Here is a 24018-nt window from a genome sequence, read left to right as displayed (position 1 = left end):
GATCATGAATTATTCCTCCTATATACTACTAGAAAGCAATGATCATTTTAATCACTAACCTCAATTATTTCAATAGCTATGATCAGAGATTTCCAAAACCAAGAAATGAAGAAATCTATTTTTATTGTCTCTATTTCTTCCATATGCCTTGTTAAAAAAGTGTTTTTGTTGTTATTGTCATTGTCCCTTCTGTTACAAATTTTCTTCATGTATCTGGTGATCCTTGACTGATAGAAAACTCTGTGCGTGTGTGTGGTGTTTTCAGGGGTGGAGAGGTTGGTGATAGTTTAACCTTTGACTTCACAGTAGAGTGAGTGAGTACATGAAAACTAGTGATTTCTCCTTCAACTTTCTTTTTTCTCTAGTTTGGACAAGTTTCTTCCTAGTTTGGGTACACTCATCCCTTAGACTTTTGTTCAGCATGCTAGCTGTGGCTGTGATTAAGTATCCCCTTGTCTAAGGATTTAGTCTTGTTTTGTTCTGTTGTGTGCCCACATGGGGAAACAAGGTCCTTTTAAAAATTAACAATGATCTAGGTTGTTATGATTAAAATAAGAAAGGAAGGTAGAAACTAGTTGGATAATCTTCTCTATGTTATATAAATTGCTTTATATAAGCATACACTGTACATAGGGTGAACTGTCTGTTCAATGCACCTAGAAATCTGCATGGCTCACACCCTCACTTTTTCAGGTTTCTAATCAAATGTCACTTTCTCAGTTCAGCCTTCCTTGACCCTTTGAAAATAGTAAACCCCTTTCCATACCTGTCTACATATCTGTTCTACTTTCTGTCTCTATGAATTTGACTACTCTAGGAACCTAATGTAAAAGGAATCATATAATAGTTGGCCCTTTGTGACTGGCTTATTTCATGTAGCATAATGTCTTCAAGGTTCTACATTTTCTTTTGAAGCAAACAGGTAGGAAGATGTTTTGAACTTGATTAGTAAGTATACTTAACTTTCTGTGATTTAAAGGCATCTTTCTAGGGGAGGTGGGGAGGGTGTAGCTCAAGTGGTAGAGCACATGCTTAACATGCATGAGGTCCTGGGTTCACTCTCCAGTACCTCAATTACAAATAAATAGATAAATAAATCTAATTACCTCCTCCCCCCCAAAAAATTCTAAAAGAAATAAAAAAAGAAAGGCATCTTTCCAAAAGTACCAAAGAAACTTAAGGACATAATTAAATATTTGCCAAAAAATATAATGTCTAATTGACCAGTGACTTTTTTACATAATAAATAGTAGAATCATTGATTAAGGAAGCAACTGTAATTCTTTGGGGAGAAGATAGCCTGATTTTTATAATATAATCTTCTGAATGAGAAGGTGTATTTAGCTCAGTCTGGAGTTCCTACTCCTTCCTTCCAACCTCCATAGCAGACTGATGTGTCTTTCACTTTCTGGTTTCTAGTATTAACTCTGTACATTCCTAGTAGGTTATCTTTGACACTTGACATGTCTAAATATGCAGTAATACATCTTGGAAAAAACTATCTGTTGAGCTAGAAACTCTGCCAGCTCCTATAGAAGTTGATCTGGTGATAGATGAAATGAACTTATTAGTGTTACTTCATCATATCAGGCTTGTTATGTAGATACAGTCTTCACCAGGCAGATATAAAATATTTATTACATTTTATCTTTAGTCTGTTAGTTGTCATTTTCTGAATGGATGTATTACCCTTTATCAATCTGCAGAGATTAGAATGTCACCTGGTGTGATGCAATTATTTTGGTATTTTCTCATGGTACAAATGAGTTACCAGCTCCTTTTTGCCAAGATCTCTGATAAGATCCCTGAATGACATTTGGATATTATTTATATTTTCCAGTACAAAACTGAGTGGTTGATTTTTTTTCCAATTTGTGTCCCCTGAAACATTGGTTCTGGGAGATATGAAGATTGTTTTACAAGAAGACGGTTCTAGGGTCAGTGAGTTGGAGAAATGCTATATACCCTATAGCCCTCTGGAAGAGTCACAATGAATATTTGCTTGGAAAAGTAGAAGTCCTATAGGAAGGTAACAGTTAATTTTGTTTAATCCAGATGTTCATTCATTATCTGTCAACTACTTACTGAGCATCTGCTATGTGCCAGACATTGTGTTATTCTCCCAGGATATATTGTCCTCACAGAACTATGTTCTAGTGAGAAAAACTGATAATGAAAAACTAAACTAACATATAAATTCCTCATAAATTGTGAGAAGTGCCAGGAAGGAACTAAACAAGGGACTATGATAGAGAGTAACAGGGGCATATATTGAACTGACTGGGAGGTAGGATCTCCCTAACAAGGTGACATTTAAACTGAGACCTAAAGAATGAGAAGGAGCTAGCTCTGTGAACTACTGGGGAAGAGTGTTCCAGGCAGAAGAAACAGCAGAGCAAAAGTAACATCAACAAAATACTTTGTCCCTTGCTATGTGTCCATGAGCACTTTGCATAGTAATCACTTACCATCCATTTTACAAGATGAGAACCTTGGTTTTCCAAGCAGTCTGCTGCCCATAGTCTCAGAGCCTGTCAGTTTGTGGTGGAACCGGGATTGAAAATCAGGCATGCCTGTGCTGTACAGCCCTCCAAATTACTTGAGATTGAAATTATCTCCCTCCCTCCTTTTAGTAGTAGACCTATTAATAAATTTCAGGACACTAGAAGTTTTGGAAAACTCTAGTTTACAAGGAATTACTACAGAATTACTGCCCTAGTCTTAGAGTTTCAAATAGAAGAGATGTAGAGGAATACTTCTACAGTCTTACTACATGCTTTTTCAGGCATTTACGTGCTAAACATTTAGATAGTTGGAGTCCAGCCTCTGGGGCCCTCCTTGGGCACAATTCCAAGTGTGGTAAGTGTGTGAACTACAGGCCCTGTGAGGAAGAGTACCCAGTGTCAGATAAAAGAGAAGACGGACCAGCTCTGAATTTGGGAAGAGCAAATAGGAGCCAGTCTATACCTCTGTGGCCCCAGAGGGCTACACAGAGCCCTGTGAAGGACACACTAGCCACCAGACAGTTCTTTTGTTACTAAAACAAAGTTTGGCCCTTAGTAGACAGTAATCTAGAGAAGAAAGAAACGTTAGGTGCCTTCTTAGTATTATTTCACTGATCAACGTTATCTTGTAGAACAGTTTGTTTATGATGAGAGAGTGGGACCATTTGTAGCTGCTAATCAACTTGGTCTGATATTGAAGTTTTTGTTTTTAATGTTACTCATGTCTAAAATTTTGTTCCAAAGCCAAATGTTAAAAGGAGTTTAGTGTTGAACTATGATTACATAAGTGCTTTCTGTTACTGCTGCTTGAGAATTCTACATCTTTGTGGAACCAAGCAGAACCCCACCCCCTGGCCTCAAGTACAAAACTGAGCAGTTAATGATTAGGACATTAGGTTCACGACTCAGTGTCTAATGCACATTCCTGAGTTGTTTTATAGGTAGTATAACTGCCACCAGAGGAAAAAAAAATGCTAACTATATGGTAACCAGACTGTAGATGTGACATAAGCTGATCCATCTTGAGCAGTGCCGAGCTCTGTGTGACCTGTGTAAGATGGCAGGGAAATACATTGTTAAGGTTGGGAGGGCAGTGCTGTCCCACTAAGGGTCATGTGGCTTTGTGTTGTCACAGTGAATGGTCAAAGCTGCTGACCTTTAATGCCTGGGGACCAGGGATGTTAACTGTAGTATTATCCTGCTTAAAATACCCATACCACCCTTATTGAGAAGTACTGCTGGATCTTTTTCATGGTAAGAGTTATATTACAATTAAGAAATCCTAGTATCCAAAATATTATCTCTTCTCTGAAAAACTCGGACGTCTAGAAGGCATTTTCTAAAGCTTCTGGCTATGAAGCTTTTCTGTTCTGTAGCCTGTGATGTTGTGAGTCTAGGATTCCTTTTCAGCACCAGCCAATTAGTGGAACATTTGAATGTTGATGTTGGAAAACACCAAAGAAGCTATTTGTCATTTGTTTACTGCCGTGAAACTGGAACCTTATCTAGTGTGCATGAAAATCCATGGGGATGATTGAAAAACTGTTCTGCAAATGAATGGAAGCAACAAGAGGTCTAATAATTGTCAGCTGAAACCTTACCCAAACAGTAGTCACCTCGCTCTGCTTTTAAAAGACAAATCAGTCAAACTACTTGTAGTATTACTTGGGAAAAATGCATGTATTTATAGAATATATTTTCTGAATTTAAAGGCCACCTTCTTCCTGAAAGAACAAAGTAGAAAAGAAAACTACCAATACTAAGTGCAGTTGAATGGTTTTACTGGTATTTTCTGTTATGGTCCCTGGAGCTCAGGTGTCTGTTTTCCTGGAAAGGAACCTTTCACTTGATAAATGAGCTGGAAAGAGAGGCTTTTATATCTGTGTGAGTTACAGAAACGACTAGTGGTTAGTAAAGATGATAACATTGCAGGGATCGGGTACTGATGCTTTCAGAAGCAATCCATGTAGGCTGTTAACAGAGCCTACAAACCTTCAAGATTGTTTGTGGGCCATGCTTGGGAAAAGGTATGTCTTACATAACTGCCATAGTAACCAGAGACCATTTCTGATACAGTGTGGTGTTACAGTGTTTTTTGTTTGTTTTTATTTTTGTAACTATGGTGATAGACTGATAATTGCATTAATGTCAATATAGAGAGTATATTAAGAAAGGAAAAGATGACCACTTTTCCTTATTTTTCCCCTCAATGCCATAGTAATGGTGGGATCCTTATCTTGTTCTAGCAAAATATAATCTGATGTCTCTATTTTGCTCAAAGACAACATATAATAAAAACATATGAAAGCCTGAAAAGATATCATGTTTTACGAACATACTTTCTTAAACATTGAAGTTTCTCTAAGTAATTTTAGCAGGAGATCAAACAAGAATATCTATTTTTGGAGAGGAGATTTCAAGTTTCAAATGCAGTATTGTGGTTTTTATGTAGTATTTGGTTATGTTACAAGCTTGTTAATTACCTTCAGTTGCTAACATAATTTATTTTTAATGCAACCTATTTCAAATTAATCAGGTACATAGAATTTCAGCTAGTTCTCTAAGGGCTGCAGTGTGTGTGTTAAAGGTAGAATCCCTTGAATTAAAAATTGTACAAATCAGTAACAACATAAAATCTATTCTTTTTTCTATAATACCAGATGTATTTACTGAATTAGTTTTTTAAAATGTGCTTTTTATAAAAAATTTTTTCTTAGGAAGGGATTCTAAATGAGTTGTCTGTAGGTCATAATTGCTGCTGATTTGATTCATGTCGCATGGAGGGTGTCTTTGTACGGTAACTACAATCTTCAGAATCCTCACTTCCATTTTCTGTGGCTTCTGCAACCCTAACGTGAGGGTGTCTCAAAATGATACGGCCAATATCTATTGTCTATTTTTAAATTGAGAAGACTGACTTGTATGGTATCCTATTTTAAAAATCTATTTAGGTTTTTTTGTTTTGTTTTTGTTTCTTTATATTCATGTGATGAATATTGGCTAGTATGGATAATATGTTTTTGACAGAAAAAATTGATCCAGATGGAAAATTATTGCCTTTTGGGTACATAGCAATAAAATTGTTAAATTAAGGAGGAAAAAATCCAGTGTCCTGAAAATGATTTCTTGGAAAGTGATAATCAGAGGTCTAAGGAGATAGTTAAAGGATTCTTTGACTTTGTTTTTGTGTCATCCATTTGGCTCAGAATTTTACCATTTTGTCGTGTTGCACATGGTCTCTGGAGAGAAAGGACGAAATATTCAGCTTGCTGAATCTCTTAAGTCAGAAATATGTTACATATCCTGAAAAGAAATGAACAGTCTATAGAAATTTTAAAAAACTCTTGCAAGGTAGACATTTTGATAATTTACAGCTCTCAGTTGACTCTTTTATGCCTTTTAAGATAGAGTCCATTATGATTTTATAGCAAAGATGAAGAAAATGATTTTGATAATGTAACATATGAAAGTTTCTATCATAGTGTTTCAGTGTGTCTAACATACACTAAACTCAATAAGTGTTAGTTTTTGTGTTTTTTGAAAACCTTTTCTTTTGTTGAAAATGTAAAACATGTATTCCTAGGGTAATATTAAATAATTTCTACAGTTACATTTTTTGGTCATAATTCATGCAAATACATTTGCATTCTACCAAAAAAAAAAAAAAAGCCTCAGTCTTCAGACATTGACTCCAAGTTCAAAATCTCCTTCCCCCCATACTTTCCCCCTAATTCTTTGAGTGGATCTAGAGGACTTGTGTAACCAAGTTCTTGTTCTGTGTTCTGGGAGAAAAATGTAGAAGTATCATTGAACTATCCCCAAAATGACTTAAATAATCTATTCACCTTTAAGAAATCTGTCTTCAAATAGGCATTGATTCTAGTTGGTGAGTATCTGAAAATAGACTTTTGATTATAGAAATAAAACATTTTCTTTTTTATACTTTTACATTTAGTGTACTTGTGTTTTATGTCTGAGGTTAAGAAATCTTTATGAGCCTTTGTTTTTATCTTGTACTGCTTTAGAGACAGGTGCTTTAGAATAACTTAAAAACAGTACCTAATTTTTTTTAAAGTGTAAATTATAGTAAACAATTAAAAAGATGACTTATTTTTCATGGGCTGTTTTAAGTAGAAGAAAATATTTATGACATTTTAATCTGTATTTCTCTGAAGACTTGATTCAAGTATAATTAGGAGTATTTTAGCCAAGTAGTATATGGGAACCTAATATGTTTTTTATTTCCTCAGATATTTTTGAAACATGAGTTTACTTACATGTTTTGCTACTGTATAATGCCTGGAATTCACTGGCCTTTGTTTTTTGTTCATTGTTATATCATCTATCCTCAGTGTATACTTTTTTTTAAAGAAATACATACATTCCTAGAATCTACATTCTCAATGAAATGTCAAGACATAGGTCTGTTGAATCTAATTTCACTGAAGAGAATTATTTGTTAATACATTATAATGTTGACAGAGTAACAAAAATTTTCTCACAATTTATTTGATTGTTATTTGCTTGTGATTTATTATGACACGTTTTTAATGTTAGTGATTCATATTATGTAAATATAAAGTATAATATTTTAACATTGTGCAGAGTGGAAAATCTAAAGCTGTTGATCCCAAGTCTAGCCCCAGTTTCAATCCACTTTGCCTTCAGGTATTTCTGTGGTAATGAGTCATAAATGGTCCCTGTTTTTCCTCTATGTCTTTATATTGGTTGTTACCATTAATGTAAAAATATTTCCGGTTTTCATGATTAGTTATGTGGATCAGATTTTTATGAAATGCTATGAGACATTACTGACAGACTCTGTGAAACTCAGTTCCTTCTTTGCTTGTTATACTTCCTGCCTAAGTGCTGATGGGCTGTGGAAACAATGACTAACATGGAGCAGTGTTTTAAGATACAGTATGCTGAATTCCCAGACATCAATTTAAAAATAAATTATGCTCATGAAAAGTATGTAGGGCATGTTTCTGCTAAAAAAAAAAAAAAAGGCCTGGGAAAAAAAAGCTGAATTTAATTGAGAAGTTGGAGAACCATATAAAGAATAACTCAGTCAGAGGACAGATACTTCTGATTTTCTTGTCTTTAGGCATTTAACATATTCAAAAAGCTGATGCATTTTGTTTGTTAAACATAAACAAGTACATAGATCATAAATAGAAATGTTTCAGAGATGTGTTATTAAGCAAAAGTCAGTATTAGTATTTTAATTACTAATGATAAATAATACTAACTCTTGACCTTTTACCATTTATAAGGTGCTCTCATACATGAAATATGGGTAATGGGTTGTTGAGAGGTTCACATGTTTCATGTCTGAGAAAACTTGAGACACAATATTGCCTAAAGCAGGATTCAAAAGTAGATCTTGCTCTAATTTCAGTAATTTTCCCACGTCATACCTTTTTCATAGTTGATTTATAGCAGAGTCAATATCCCTTTTAAAAGGACAGTGTCCATATTTTATTGGAAATAGTAAAACTTTCAGAGGAGAAAAGTGTTTTAAGACTGTCACCCTCTGACTTATATCTTTTAAAGTTTCAGCAATGCACTCTTTCCTTTCCTAGTTATTGTCCCTTTGTTTTAGGAATGCCGCACCAGTTGATAGCAGTGTAATATAATTATCCATTCTGAATGGTTTGTACATTTTCTGAGATTTAAGGAGTTGCTTTCTACTCAGGTGTGTTCACTTATTCATTCAAAATGCATTACTAGGCACTGGCGTTAACAATTAAATTTTAATTTTTTATATGCTGTTTTATTCAAATTTAATATTAAATAAATGTTGCATAAATGCCATTTAAAATTAGTATTTCTATACAAATTTAAGAATAAAAATATACTTCCTTTTTACCAGTTCTTTATCATTCTTTTAGTCATTCTGAACCTAATTATATGTATAGTTCCTAGTGATAGTATTTGTTCTTAATGTGTTTCAAAACTAATTGGACCCTTAGCTGATAGATTTCACAGCTTTCAAGCTATTAGACTTACTTCACATGTAAAATAAAAATTGCCCTTTTTCTTGATTGCATGTTTTTCATAGTGAGCTCATTCTACTTTTGCAACAGTGACAAAATATAAAGTAGAAAGTGAAAATCATCAGTAGTTTTATTGCCAGAGATATCCACTGTATACTTTTTAAAAGTGTTTTGAAACTTATTTTAAAAATGTATTAAAAATTTTTAAAATATGGTAAAATGTACATAACATGAAATTTACTATCTTAGCTGGTTTTTAAGTGTACAGTTTAGGAGTGTACAGTTCAGTAGTGTTAATAAGCACATTCACGTTATTGTGCAATCAATCTTCAGAATTCTTTTCATCTTGCTAAAGTACTTTGCCCATTACAGTTCTCCTTTCCCTACCTCCAGCCTCTGGAAACCACCCTTCTACTTTCTTTCTCTATGAATTTAACTACTTGAGATACTGCATGTAAATTGAATCATACAGTACTTGTCTTTCTATGACTGCGTTATTTCACTTAGCATGATGTCCTCAAGATTCATCCATATTGTAGCATGTATCAATTTCTTCCCTTTTTCACACTGTATGCTTTTCAAAGGAAAAAAAAAAAACTATAGGAGGAGGGTATGGCTCAGTGGTAGAGGGTGTGCTTAGTATGCATGAGGTCCTGGGTTCAATCCCCAGTACCTCCATTTAAAATAAACAAACAAAAACCAGATAAATAAATAAACCTAATTAACCCCCCAAAACAAAAACAAAACAAAAAATAAAATAAAAAAACAAACGAAACTTTAAAGTGCTATCATAGTATTTCTCTTGCTTTTATAAGTTATTTTTCCAAACCTAACAGTCTATTGCAGATGTCTTCCTGAAGACATCAATATTTATACACCATTATGTATATATTATTTCCATTGCTACCAGGAATGGGAAAATAAGTCTTGGAGGTGAGTAACTTTCAGTTTACAGTAGCAATGGCAGGGACTAAATCAAGGTCTGCTTGATTCTGGAGGCAGCCTGCAGTGTGATTCATGTGGTCATAGATGTGATTATCGTGGAAAAATGAAGCAATTTTAAGGAAAAATTTCTGTGGTAGCTGAAGAACCTGATTGTCTGCTTTTATTATGGGGAAGCTCCACAACTTGGAGTTTATGGTTGCAGCAGACACAAATAATCTGCCTCTAGAAACATTTTCCAAGTATTATACTGCAGTATGTTTTCTCTTGAATCACTTACATTTGTGTTAAGATGATGATTTGAAGGAGGCAGGAATTTTCCTGATCAGAAATATATTTTCAGTGACCTTTCAAAATGCCAGAGATAAGAGAGCAGAGGAGAAATTTCTGCTTCTTAGGGATAACGAAAAGTGAAAAATGCTGGAACTTTCAGTGGGCTAGGTCAGATATCATGATTAGTGTAGCTCATTATTAGCATTTTAGAGGTAGAAAAGACCACAGAAATAATCTAAACCTACTTCTTAATTTCATAAATGAGGTGCTGTTGTGAAATGTTTACCCAAAGTAGTTAACTATGTGGTTAGGATTGAAATAGACGTTTCTTGGTTCTCAAGAATTCTCTTCAGCTACTGTTGGTCAACAGTGTGAAAATGTCTCATACCAAAGTAGCTGTTAATTGTGTTTTATACTATGAGTATACTTTGTATAAGGTCTCCTGGCTTATAGTATAATTGAGGAGATTTGGAAATCTTAACCAATGATTTCCATTTCTATAGAATTTTTGAGGGCTATAGATGTATGTGGGTTGGAAATGTTTTTGTTACTACGTGAATGTAGTTGATTTCTCACAAGTTGATTCAGCATTTACCACTAATTCTAACCGATTGGGAGTAAACAAGGTAGTGTGAGCTATCAAAACTAGGTGTTGCTCATAGTATCATTAGAAATAAAGGAAACTGGGGTGAAAGTTTTCTTGAATTCCCAGCCCTGATCCATCAAGCAAGTTGTTGATAGAATTCATTACCTTTCTGAGTCTTGTTAATGGCAGAGACCTAATTGAAAATCAGAGTTCTTTCAGAGAAAGCCAAATTAACTACAGTAAAGATTATCAAACAGGGGTTGACAGACTGTAGTCTGAGGGCTGCCTGTTTTTGCAAGCTAGCAATTTTTTAAAAAATAATTTAAATAGTTGAAAAAATCAAAAGAAGAAAAATACTTCATGACACATGAGAATTATGAGAAATCCAGTTTCACAGTCTATAAAGTTTTACTGGAACACAGCTACATATACACATTTGTTTATGTATTGTTTATGGTTAGTTTTGCACTAAAATGGTAGAATTGAGTAGTTGTGACAGAGACTGGATGATCCCACAAAATCTAAAATATTTACTGTTTGGCCCTTTATAGAAAGAGTGCTGGCCCCTGTTATCAAATATCAAGATCAGTTTATGTTTTGGAGTACCATGGAAATGGTGACTTTCTTTGCTTACCAGAAACTGCAGCTGAATACTACCACATTTCTTGAAGGATTTTCATTGTTTTTTGCCACTGTAACAACCCACAGTAGTCCATTCATGACTATTTTTCATGACTTCCTGTGCTTATTTTCCAGTGGTTCCTTTTGCCAGCCAGGTGAACAGACCAAAACCACACAGGAAGGTCTGTGGTTTTTCTAAAGAAGCTTTCTACAGATAGATATGTTTGGCTTGGGTACCTCTCTGTTTCTTGTAGAAACCTGGATTTTGCTTGTGATTTCTCCACTAGAGCTTTGATTCAGATGCATATAAAATGACCCTCACTTTCAAAGTATAAAATGAACAAACATATTTATTGTTAGGTCCATTGTTGTGGGAAGAAATTCTTAATCTTTTATGTTTTCACCAGGCATTTCAATAACTTTAGTCATGCTTCTCATGACTCTTAATTTTACATCAAGGTTAATTGATGCTTTTTAAAAAATTGGTTAGCCTTAAACATTTAAACCAATGTCTCTTTGTACAATAATCTTCTGAAGAATAGAAACACCAGTGGTATTCTACCTCTTATAAAAGTTATTTCCGCCCCCCCCACACTTTCCAGCTGGAATGACTTGATATCAGTTCTCTTGGGGTTCATGTAAAAAGGGAGTGGCCCTGCTACTTTGTAAGAGGTATGAGTTTTGCAGCCACTAAGAGTTTTGGTTCCTGAATCATTGCCACCATTACTTTAAAGCATAACAGAGAAGTGTCTATCTAGAAATAACCCTTACCTGAGAGTTTGGAGTTGGGTAAAGTAGATCTTTTATCAGGTTCAACGCTTTTGTACTTGGTGAGGATGATTCCTCACTTTGTCTTAGAGAATGTACAGCACTGGTCTGGGTCATGGTATTGAGTTGAACAGTTCCCTTCTTATTTCACAGGGCTGTTTGGTTACCTGGTTGGTGCTTGATGCTCTTCTGTCTTAGCTTACTTAAAAATTTTTAGGTACAGAAAGTAGAGCTCACTCTTGGAAGGAGTTGGGCTCCTGTTGTCATTCTTCAGTCAGCTCTTTTTGCAGTGGGGTTTTCTCACATTATGGAATAGGCCATGAAGTAACCTGGAGGCTCCATAAGCAAGGCCAATGAAGGATGGCAGAACATGAAAAGAAAATAATGAGGTGGATGCAGGCTGGAGTGGGTGGTAAGAAGCATGGGAGAGCAATGACGTCTTAGTAACATTTGTTCTGACTTAGAGAAAGAGGAAGTTGGAATGAGGCATAACTAAGGTATTTTGACTTAACTGACTTGTTGATGAGGAGGGTGAGAATACAGACTGGAGGGAAAACCCCATATTATCATTTCTGGAATAACAGGGTGAACATTTATAATCCAACCCTGGGGTTGGGGTTTTAAAATGCGCAATAAAGTGAGTTACTGTATGAGTTGAAAATATGATGTAAGATATTATGATAAAGTTATGGTAAATGGGTTTCAGAGTTAAAAGTGAAGTGGGAGCTATATCATTCTCTGGGGAGGGTGAAGGGCTGAAGACTCACTCAGCAGGAACTACTCCAGGTAGGAAAGCGATGACAGGGAAGGAGAGGAGAGCTATGTCTCAACCCCTGAGATGTCATCTAAAGAAAAGTTGGCACTCCCTGTCCAGGCTATCTCAATCATGTTTTGGAAGGAGGGGTCCCCTTCAGAAGCTCCCAGGCCTTGTTGTCCTAAGAGGTGTGACCCACCAGGCCGTGAACCTCCAGCAGGCAGGACCTCCAACAGTTACTTCTACTGTCTTTTATGAGTGTATTTGTCTACTCACAGCCAGGCTGAGTTACTGGGGCCTGTCTAGAGAGGAACAATGCCTGAAAACAGTTGGAGGAATCAGCCATTCGACGTACATGCACTGGATTTGGACAGTACACCCTGGCTCCCTGGTTTCCCACCTTTGAGGTGGGGCTGTTCCCAAGCCCTGGCAGGGTGGATGGGGGGATAGTGTGGGCTAGAGGAAGAGGAAGAGTTAACTTCCTTGAGAGTTACTTGAGTTTTCTCATCCAACTGTAATCAGTTTAAAGTAGAATCTTAGATTATTAGAGTTGGACTAGATTTTAAGGATCATCCAGTTCAACGTCCTCATTTTGCCACTGAGTGAACAGACGGGGGTTCCAGGACTTATCCCAGGTCGGAGAGGTAATGAGTGGCAGTACTGAGGCAAGACCCGAGATCTGCTGATTCAACGACTATGCTTCTTCTGGCTTGAACTGTAAGGGGGTAAATTGTAGCACAAATCTGGGGTGGGGTTTGAGAGTGCAGTATGGGCTGCTCCTGAGTCAGTAAGTTGCACATAGGACAGGGGTCCCTGGGCCATAGGCTGGAACAGGTTACCTGTGATGAACTCTGACTCTGGCGACTTGAAAATATTTGTTGGGAAGGACAGTGATGTGATTGTTGCCGTGTCCAAGGGGTGCACCTAGACACCAGTAGGTCTCCTTTGCTGAGGGCAAGGTGGGGCTAGAGAAGGTTCTTGGGGAGGAAAATGGGGGATCTAGTTGAAGGTGCTCTCCTCCTGAGTGAGCTTTGAAGTTAGTCAAAGGAAACTGCTCAGACTCTTTAGGTGTCTACTGTGACATTTGGAAACTGAAAAGAAGGGAGGGAGGGACTTAGTGGTTGCTGGGAGTGTGGGGAGTAGTACATAGTACAGGTCCTTTTATGGTTGTAGCTTTCTGTGCTTGAGTACTTATTTCTGTTTAACTGGCTAGTGCAACTCTCATTTTAAGCCATCACAATGACTTTAAACATTATCCCTTTAGTTCCATTTCTCTGTTTAATTTTTCCATATGTTGTAATTGAATAAACTACAAAAAGAGAGAATTTTTATAAGCTCTGAACTAAAATATTTGGCACACTGCAGTATTGGTTTTATTGGAAAGGATGAACCTGGTTTTTGGAAAAGAGTTTTCTTGTTTTGCTCTGTTTATTGACCCCCTACTCTCTGGAGGCAGTGTGTGAGTAAAGCACAGAGACTCTGAGCAAGGCTACTTGGATTGAATCCTGGCTCTGTTATGTATAGTGTGTGACCTTAGTTAAGTTATATACCCTCCATGCCTCAGTTTCCTCATGTATAAAATGAGGGTTGCTGTGAGGGTTTTATAAATAAGTTAATACATGAATGAGAACAATGCCTGGTCCACATTAAAAGTGCTGTTTACATATTGGCTGTTATCATGTCCCAGGCAATGGTCTGGGCCCTTTGTTATTTAACTTATGAGGCAGTTGAGGCTCTGAGAGATTAAAAAATTTTGCTTAAAATCATCCAGCTAAGAAGTGGCTAAAGTGGGACCTGAACCTTCTCTGATGCAAAACCTGGCTCTCAACCACTCTGCTGGCTTTCTGAGGTTTGGCAGATCACTTATCTGCAGATTGTAGGTTTTATAGCCATCTACCCATCTATCCATCTTATACTTTCTAACTTGGATTTTTCATTATGTTATTATTATTTTGTTAATAAAGTGCATTTCCCTAAAATATCTGACTTAATTATAAAATATAAAGGATATAAAAATTGCTCTTAAAATAATGCTGCTCAAATGATTAGATAAAATTTTAAAAATTCATGCTAACAGTACTAAACTGTGAAAGGCATATATGTCATTTCATGTGACATCTGATAAAGGCTATCAGTGTTTCCACATATTTGTAAGTTGTGTGGAAATTAAGACAGTTATTATTAGGCATTCTGAGCTTACCACTTTAAACCAATCATGGCATTAATGTTCTTACCATTTGCACATTTTAATTACCAGGAATAAACTATATCAAATTTTTATAGCTCGTGGAAAGCTCCCCAATTCGTACCCTGAATTAAGATAAAGAGAATTAAGGGCTGAGAAATGAGACAGGGCTGCTTAGCAACAGTGACAGGTGAGGTTGATGAGAATTAACAGCATTTGACTGTTAGCAGAATGGTGGTGTAATGGGATCTGCTTATCGTAATGAAGCATTGGCTAAATGGCTGAATGAAATGATGCTCTCTCACTTTTATAAAATTATTGGGAAGATCTGTTAAATGATGATACTGAGCCCAGAATGTTTAGATTTCTGTACTATTCATACTTTTGATATTGAACTAAAAATTGGAATCATATTGTATAGTATTGTCAATTTTGTGGTTATCTTATGGAAACACTTATTCAGTAGAAAGGAAAGTAGCAAAATAAAAGCAAAACAAAGCATCCCACTACTCCAGTAAAACCACTCAAAACAACCAATACCTTATCTTTCTCAAAGTAGCTGCAGTTTCAGGGAGTATTGATATATCTCTAAATTGGAAATTGTCCAACCATTTAGGTTGCTCAAAAACAAAAAAGAAAGCTGATAAAATTTTAAGTGCATTTGTATCTTGTCTCTGTGCAAGGTCTAAAGAATTGTTGTATCAAGATGAAGTAGCTATTGTTAGAGTTTCTTTAAAGTTTTAGCCAGGACACACTCAAGATAAAAAACAGTTGGTAATGAAGGAAAAGATGGCACAGGGCATGTGGCAATGTGACACTAAAGATTACATCAGATACAGTCTGTCTCAAGAATGACCATATGTCCTTTCCATCTGATGTCTGTTTCAGGACTCAGACAAATGCGTTAAAGGTTTTAGATATGCTGTAAAGGATTTGTTCTTCCATCACCTGTATTAGGTTTGCTTATAAATTAAATGTGTATCAGATGGATCAAGTGTGCATGCTATCATATTGAACAATAATGACAATGTTATATTCTTCCTAAAAATTTGAACGCTAACTCCTTTCAGGTTATGTGGGTTTAAAACATTGAGTACTGGGATGAAATATAGATATCTTGTGTTCTTTTCACTTACAGAAAAAAGAATTTATTTTTCCTAGTTTTTTTAATTGAAGTATAGTGAGTTTACAATGTTGTGTCAATTTCTGTTGTATAGTACAGTGCTTCAGTCATACATGAATATACATATATTCATTTTCATATTCTTTTTCACTGTACTATTTTCCCTAGTTTGAAACTAACAATGCAGGAATGAAATGGGAAGAAATAACAGTTCTTTTCTAAGAAAGACTTTTCTGACAATGATTTTAAAAGAACAGGCAAAGGAGAGCGGAGTGATGGCCGTTGAAACTTGAATCGAGATAAGGAGAAGTGTGTGTGTGCTTGATGTCACACGGCAGGAGGCTTTCCCCAGAACGGCTAGCCTATTCAGGGAACCATTTCATTTTGTGTCTGATAGAGTTTTACTTTGGAAAATACCCGGTTCCCTGCCTATTGCTTCTTTATGGACTATACAGGTAAAATTAACTTTAAAATACTTTCTAGCTGAATAGAATTACTCAAAATATAGTATTTTGAATTAATATTTTAAAAATTACATTGATTTTGTTTGTACATAAGTTTATTTTGAAAATTATGATACATGAATTTATTTCTGAGTATGTATGAATTTATTGTGTACAAATTGTGATTAATTTAGGATGAGTGCTTAAGGGAATTTCTCAGACATACCCTTGTTGTTTACTCTATTTCAGTTTGGGTCCTACTCAAACGGACTTAAAATAAACTGCAACCCATAATTAATCCACATTTCTACCCTCTGGGCCAGAGGATTTAGAGTACAAATATCTAAGTTCAGATTATGTCACAGAGAGGATAAAATATCCGTAGTCTACGAGACCGTAAAACATTCTTGGCTTTGTGGTGGTGGTTTTGTGTGTGTGTGTGGCTGAACTTTTAGATGAAGTTGACGTAATAAATGAATTGGAGAACTTCAGTTTTTATCCTAAATTTTCTGAGTGTAACTGGCCTCTTCCGTTTTTAAACTGCATAGTCTTGTTCTCAGTTTCTAGTTTCACTGAGTAGTAAATTAGCACAAGAATAAAGTTAAGGTTATATGGCTTGATGAATAAGTGGGGGGATTCCCAAAATTTGTGCAACTAATTCAAAATTATATTACCCTAAATTGAATTTTTGGCTAATGGTAACACTGTGTTCTGATAGATTCCTTTTAAATGAACAACAAAGACTTTTGGAAGATTTTTCCACCAGGGAAGAGACCTACTTTCCATACCCAGAATAATGACAAAATCCCAGTATACATTTAAATTAAGCACTACTTATGTGTTCTTTATGCATGATCCTTTTAATCTATGGATGGATCTTTTGTAAGATAGCTAATTACAGTGTGAAAATAAAAATTTTGTGAAATTGTTAATTTAAAATATAACTTTCAGGTGCTTGCTATGTAAAGGACTTCCGTGGTGAATATTTTTTGAGGATAAAACATTTAAAACTAATTAATTATTCCAAATATGTTTTTTCTATAAATCCATGTTTTTCCCCTATTTTAGAGCTCCTTTAAAGTGAGTACTATACTAGTATCTCTCTCTTTAGATTTTGAATTTCTTTTCCTTATAACATTAGTGTACCAGAGTTTTGTTCCAGGGCTCTGGAACAGAGTATACTTACCTGTTAGAAGGCTTACTATATGCGTGGTACTATGTTGAAGTAGGAAGGAATACACCTTATAGACATATACAAAGAAGTCAAATTTCTAAAATCTTACCGGGGAACTTTACCGTGAGTATGTTTTTAATTATAAATTTGTTCCTTTTTTCTAAAGAATAGAATCATTGATTATTTTCATTTTTCTATAGTTTATATGTTGCCAATAAAACACTTCTCTGTTGTTTTTAAGTCATACTTCATAAATGTAGAGATGGCATTCTAAAAGACACGCGACTTTAACATGCTAAATGGACATCAAAAGGAGTACTAATAAAACTTTAATGTGAACAAAGGAGACAACTCCAGAGAAACTGCAGATATGACACTTCCAAAATGAATTATTGTATGTACTCTGGAGACAATATGTGGTTTAAGTTCTTACCACATTAATAGATAACATTAACTAAATTAGGTGTCCTATGTGGTAGGAAGCTATTTTGAATGTTGTCTTCTATGGTGATTTTGATAAACATTTACATATTTGCAAATGTAGGTATATTTAGTTTATTAAACTTTGAAGAGAAGAAGACATGGTTTCAGTTCATGGGAGAGTAAGTTCTTTTGCATTAAAAAGAGAATTTATTTTGCTGTCAGCACAGTTTAGCACAACCACTTTTGTACTAATGATAGCATCATAGCACTGAAGGGGATGTCTTCCAATAGAAAACTGATTCTTGATGATTCAAGAACAGATTTAATTTTTTTTTTTTCCTGGAAAGCTCTTTCCCCCATGTGGTTTCCATGCTACCCATGTGGTTTCCCCTCAGTCTTTTCAGGTCTCTGTTGAAATGTCATCTTTTTAGGGTGGCATTACCTGACAGTTTTACCTAAAATAACCCTCCCATTCAGTCACTCCTCATCCACTGATTTCTCTTGTCTTTCTTTACATCACATACCACCATTTGATATATTACACCTTTGTGTGTCCATCTCACCCACTAGGATATAAGCTCTATAGAGGAGAAAGTTTGTTCATGACTGTATCCCTAGAGTGCAGAACAGTAGGCTCCCAGGAAATAGTTGTTGAGTCAATTTATGGGGTTTCTTCTAAAAGTTTCTATTGACTTCCTTGAAGATTTACACTGTTACCTTTCTTTATCAGCAGCATTCTAATTTAACAATAATTATTTTGACCACTACATTATTTTGAATATTGATCTTTTCTTTCATTGCTAATTTTATCTTAAAATTACTAGTTCTTGCTTTACTAATGGAAGGGCAGGGTCATGGGCAGGGTTGCAGGTAGGCAGGCAGGCAGGCAAGCAAGCAGGCATAATTAGACACAATTGATAATCCAGAGATGACTTTGCTTTTGGAATGTGTTATGTGATTTTTTTGGAGGGGCGTAGAGAACATCGGTCAGTTTCATTCTTCCTTTGTTTTCCTTCATTACATTTTCCTTTGGCGGCCCATTAAAATGTGTCTTCATTCTCTGAGCTCATGCCAGCTGCCTAGACGAGAGAATGGGAATGAACTAAAATTTTAGAATCTGTTTTGTCAAAGATGGGTCTTCAGTGATATAGATCCCAACCTTATAAAGTCTTTAGAAATACCTCAAGCCTCTAGATGTTATAGAAACCTTAATAGGAGTCAGAGGTGTGCATGTGTGTCCAGTTTTGCTGGCAAGTGAGACCTGATGGTTTTAACATATTGATCCTGCTATAGTTATCTGAAAAGCAGACTTCTTTAACAATAATGCCACCTTTAACTTACTCTTAGAAGTGTGTGCCAAGAAATAAATACAGGCAGTCAGAAAAATGTATTTATATATGCACATATACACCCTCATGTATGAACTGAAAAAAGGAGCTACATCAATGAGTTGGCAAGCAGTGGCATATAGACCATGGCTTCTGGTGGAAAGTACAGTAGTCCCTCAGTGTCCATGGGGGGATTGATTGCAGGACCACCCCACCCCTAGCCCACGGATACTGAAATCCCTTATGTAAAATGGTGTAGTTTCTGCCTACACACATCCTCCCTGTATATTTTATCATCTCAAGATTTCTTATAATACCTAATGTGATGTAAATGCTATGTAAGTAGTTGTAAGTACAGTGTAAATGCTATGCCAATAGTGTGCATCAATTGTAAGTTTTGCTTTAGGAATGTTCTGAAACTTTTTTTCCCAAATACCTCTGTCCGCAGTTGGTTCAATCTCCAAAAGCAGAACTCATGATTATGGAGGGCTGACGGTTTGTCTAACCCAAGGATCATTTTCTCATTCTACTTTTCGATTTACCCTTCTGATGGTCACATCTGTCCCCATTTGTGTGACTGTTCATGAGCAACATCTGGTATGCAATTTAAAATAGATCTTCCGTAAGATAATATTCTGGTTTCAACCCTTTTGAAGTGTACTGTCCTTTCCCACCTCCTACAGTTATATCTCAACACCATTATTGGTACAGGCAGACCTCATTTTATTGAGCTCTCTTTTATTGCTCTATGCAGAAATTGCCTTTTTTTTTTTTAACAAATTGAAAGTTTGTGGCAACCCTGCATCAAGCAAGTCTGTCAGTAGCATTTTTCCAACAGACTTGCTCACTTTGTGTCTCTGTGTCATATTTTGGTAATTCTCATGATAATTTCAAACTTTATTTATTACTGTTATATTTGTTATAGTGACTTGCAGTCAGTGATCTTTTGTTACTGCTACAGCTTGCTGAAGGCTCAGATGATGGTTAGCATTTTTTTAGCAATGAAGTATTTTTAAGGTATGTACATTTTTTTTTGGTGTAATGCTGTGGCACATTTAATAGACTACAGTATAGTGTAAACATATCTCTTATATCCACTGGGAAACCAGAAGAGTTGTGTGACTTGCTTTATTGTGGTGGTCTGGAACCAAACCTGCAATATTTCTGAAGTCGGCCTGTATTCTCCATTGGTTGTTGACTTGAACTGCTCATTTTGGGAGGGATGCATTTTTCTTAATTTTTGTAGTGTTTGCTATAGTCCTTTCTGTCATTTTTAGTTTTTTCCTGGTGACCTTTCTCTTCTAAGAATTTTCTTCTCCACATTTTCAGTTGATTTCTATTTTCCTTTCATTTTAGTTGAATTCTTTAAAAATACTTTTGGTGATTAATTTTTCATGTTTCGAGAGGCACTATGGGAGAGTAGTTAAGAGCATATGCTTTGGGACCAGACTGCCTGGGTTCGAATCCCAGCTTATCATTTACTAACTTGCATGACCACTGTTTATCAAATGTGGGTAATAATTATATCTACTTTGCAGGGTTGTTATGAATTTTAAGCTAATACATGTGAGGTTCTCAAAATAATACCTGGCACATAGTAAACATTGAATAGATATTAGTTATTATTCTTTCCTTTCCTGCAACAAAATATTTGTTCTTATGTAGCATCATTGCAGGTTCTTCAGCATTTTCAGTAAGATAAAGGTCAAATTACCTTGAATAAATTATGCTACATTTATACAATGGAGTATTATGCAACCACTTAAAGGATGAAGTATACTGACCAGAAAAGCTATTAATGATATTTTAGATGGTAATTTGCAGTTCCACAATCATATTAGAATTTAATGTTTAAAAACTTTGTTATATAAGGACGTGTCTGTAAACTTAAGAAAATATTGGAAAAAGTATGTATCATAGAGGAATGGGTGGAGAGGAAACGAGCTCTGGAACTTCCTAGTTTATATGATTTAAAAAGAGAGATTATTGAAAAACACACACATACTTTTTATGCATTTCAGTATTTTTAAAACATTAGAACAAAACTTCCTTTGCTTGTGTTGAATAGACATTCCAGTGAAAGTCTGTACATGTCTAGCTTAAAAAAAAAAACAGATTTCTAAGAGTAAAGGTAATTAGGAAGACTGACTTATCAAGCAAATCAAAAAACAAAATAATAAAATCTTCTTTGCGTGAGTGGATAAAAAAGAAATATGTTTATTGGCCATAAATGCCCACTTCCACACAGGTGTACACATCTGTGTGCACACAGCCTTTAAATGACTGAGCTACTCTGGAAAGCGACAAGAATTCTCATAAGGCAAAATGAGAAAAATAAGGCAGAAGAAAAGGGATAGGAGAAATGTATTCATGAGTATATTCCTAGAGCAATGGTTTTCATATTTGAATAATAGTTCCAAAATAACTAATGATGTATTCAGTAACATTTGAGTGCTCACTGTGTCAAGCCATGTTCTAAGCACCTATAGTGTTATTTTACTGTTACATATGCTCGTGAATTTATATGCCCAGAATGTGTGTGAAATAGTGTACATATTTTCACATATTTGTGATGGAGTGTGCAGCCCCTGATCTGTCAGTCTACCACAAGCCTAGTGAAAAAAACAATGAGTTCTGGAGTTATTTTAAAAGATAGATAATTTTCCTCATTTCTTATAGTCTTAATTCCCTTGAAAAGTTCTACTTGGTGTATAAAATCAAGAACTCTGATTTGCATGCTGTCTTTGTGATTGGTTGCTATAAAGCCAATATTTAAATTTCCTTGAGGTCTTTTTTTAGTGTCTGGTATCACAGAATGAATATCTTGTCAGGAGGGTGAATATATATATGTGGCTCTTGGTCTTGTGTATTTTTTGACAAAGGAATTCCCCTCTGAATTGCCTGCTCCCCTGAAGCCCTTGGAGCCTCTGGCTCAAGCAGCGCAGTCGGCCTGTGCAGTGTCTCTGACGTCACCAGTGTATGCATAAGCCCCGCTATTGTCTTACTGCTATAACAGGGCTGGGGATTGCAGTATCCGCTGTTGCTGCTGCTACCAGTCTTGCCCCTGCTGCTACCTACTCCTGCCTCACTGCATCCCAGAAGAGCCACGTCGGCCTACCTTTCCCTATTGGATTTTCAAAAGCAGCTCTTCGGGTGTTGGTGCTGTAGGAGACCTTGCTTTTCAATCACACGGGAGAACACTGAAGCTTGTAAGAGGAGAATCTGGCAGCTGGACACAGCTTGGACTGCATTGTCTGTCTTCATGACCTCTGCTGTGTAGCAGCTCATCTCTCTGCTCTCACACGTACACTCTACTCGATTTTTCTTCCTTCCTTCCTTTCTTTTTTCCATTCTTCTAATTTTTTAAAAGCAGCCTCTGGAGCCAGCCATGTTTGGCACTGAATCATCATGTAAGTAAATGGATCTTACTTTGCTGTTTAGAAATCTGCCTGCTGTCATGATTTCACTGGCTTGGAGTTCATATCACTTTGCCTTAGGTCATTAACAGCCTTTGTATTTTGGCTCTAATTGCAGAGGAATTGGTCTCAGGGAAGGGACTGCCCCTTAACTGGGTTATTCATCCTTAAGGCCAGGGATGTCAGTGTGGTCAAAATTAGGCCTCCAAGAGGGAGGAAGACAGGAATCTATAAGCAGCCTCCCTAGAATGTGTTAATTGTTGGGATCAAGTCTCTCACTGATCTGTCGTTGTGGGTTCTATAAAGGTCCCGAAACCCTAAAATAGATAGTGGAAGGACCTGAGATGATAGTGTCTATTAGGAAGGGAAAAAGGGCTTACATCTTTTTATCCAAAAGGAGAAATAGCTGTCATTATACCTTCTTCCTCCATATTTATACAGAAAGATAGGGATAGATATTATACGCAGATTTAAAGATAAGAAATAAACTTTATTTTTAAAGATGGATATTTTTTTTACACAGTGGCTTCAATTTTGATATGTTGGCTAGTGTCACAGTCCAACAGCATCATGTCTGTCTTAAAACTTATACAATGAAATTGCTTTGGTGCATAGCAGGCCCTGTACAAGGGGCTGGGCTGAATGGCACTTGTAGACAGCTAAAATGGGTATTTGAAAAATGATGACCAGCTTCAGTAATTTGAGGATTATTTAATGTTGGATATAGAATAATATAATTTGTCAGTGCAGTTGTTCAGGCTCTGCAGAATATTTTGTCATTATCCACTAGCAAAGGTGACAGTTCAGAATTTCTAAAGAGACTCAACCTGACTTAAACATTTGTACGACACTATCTTTGTGGGAAGAGGGGGTTAGGACAGGAATTTACGAAACACATTTCTTATGAGTGTATAATTCAACCTTTTCTCTCTGATCTCCGGTGATCAGTGTGACTGTTTGTGCACAGCTGATGATTATTCCAGAATTGTAGTATTTCAAGAGAGCTAATAATCCTCAGTTCTTTTGTTTCTTGATTGGCATTTTTTAAAGGGTTGATTATGTTTTATTGTTTCCCCTAGAAAGCTTCCCATTTCTGAAATTACCATACTGCCTTATCAAGGTCAAGATAGAATAGCAATGAGATGTAATGTCCCATTCATCATGTGGCAATTTTATTTTCCAATAACTTGAAACAATTTTGAAATCACATAATGATACATTTAGAATTATTGTCACCCAAGAAATAGAAACAGATTTAGTGGCAAAGACCTTCCAGTTTCATTTCAGTCATGGAATTTTGTTTATGTAGGAACCTAGGTATGTACAGAAATATTTATCTACTAAAGGAAAATTAGTCTTATTACTTTGTTTAGTTGAAAATGGAAGTTGAAACTCAGTGTGAGGATCTTTAAGTTCCTAGCATAGGGAATCTAACATTGTCTGACCAGGTTTACCAAGCAGACACAGCCTTTCTTAATC

The 24018-nt window shown here is 35.8% G+C and overlaps 1 protein-coding gene across 9 annotated transcripts in view; it reads left to right on the top strand.

The window, feature by feature from the left end:
- The window catches only part of ST7 (suppression of tumorigenicity 7), a 283140-nt gene that overhangs the window by 25486 nt on the left and 233636 nt on the right, over positions 1-24018 (top strand). The window contains exon 1 of one of the 9 annotated variants that reach the window (XM_032483634.1): positions 22144-22533. The exons of the other annotated variants lie outside the window; for them this stretch is intronic. Within the exon in view, the coding sequence (XP_032339525.1) occupies positions 22512-22533 (22 nt within the window). The 5' untranslated portion in view covers positions 22144-22511. Of the gene's footprint in view, positions 1-22143; positions 22534-24018 lie in introns of those variants that run through there. 9 annotated transcript variants of the gene reach the window in all.

The sequence above is a fragment of the Camelus ferus genome, chromosome 7 (assembly GCF_009834535.1).
Source record: "Camelus ferus isolate YT-003-E chromosome 7, BCGSAC_Cfer_1.0, whole genome shotgun sequence".
NCBI lineage: Eukaryota > Metazoa > Chordata > Mammalia > Artiodactyla > Camelidae > Camelus > Camelus ferus.
Note: the sequence above shows the minus strand (reverse complement) of the source record. Positions and strands in the feature narration are given on the sequence as shown.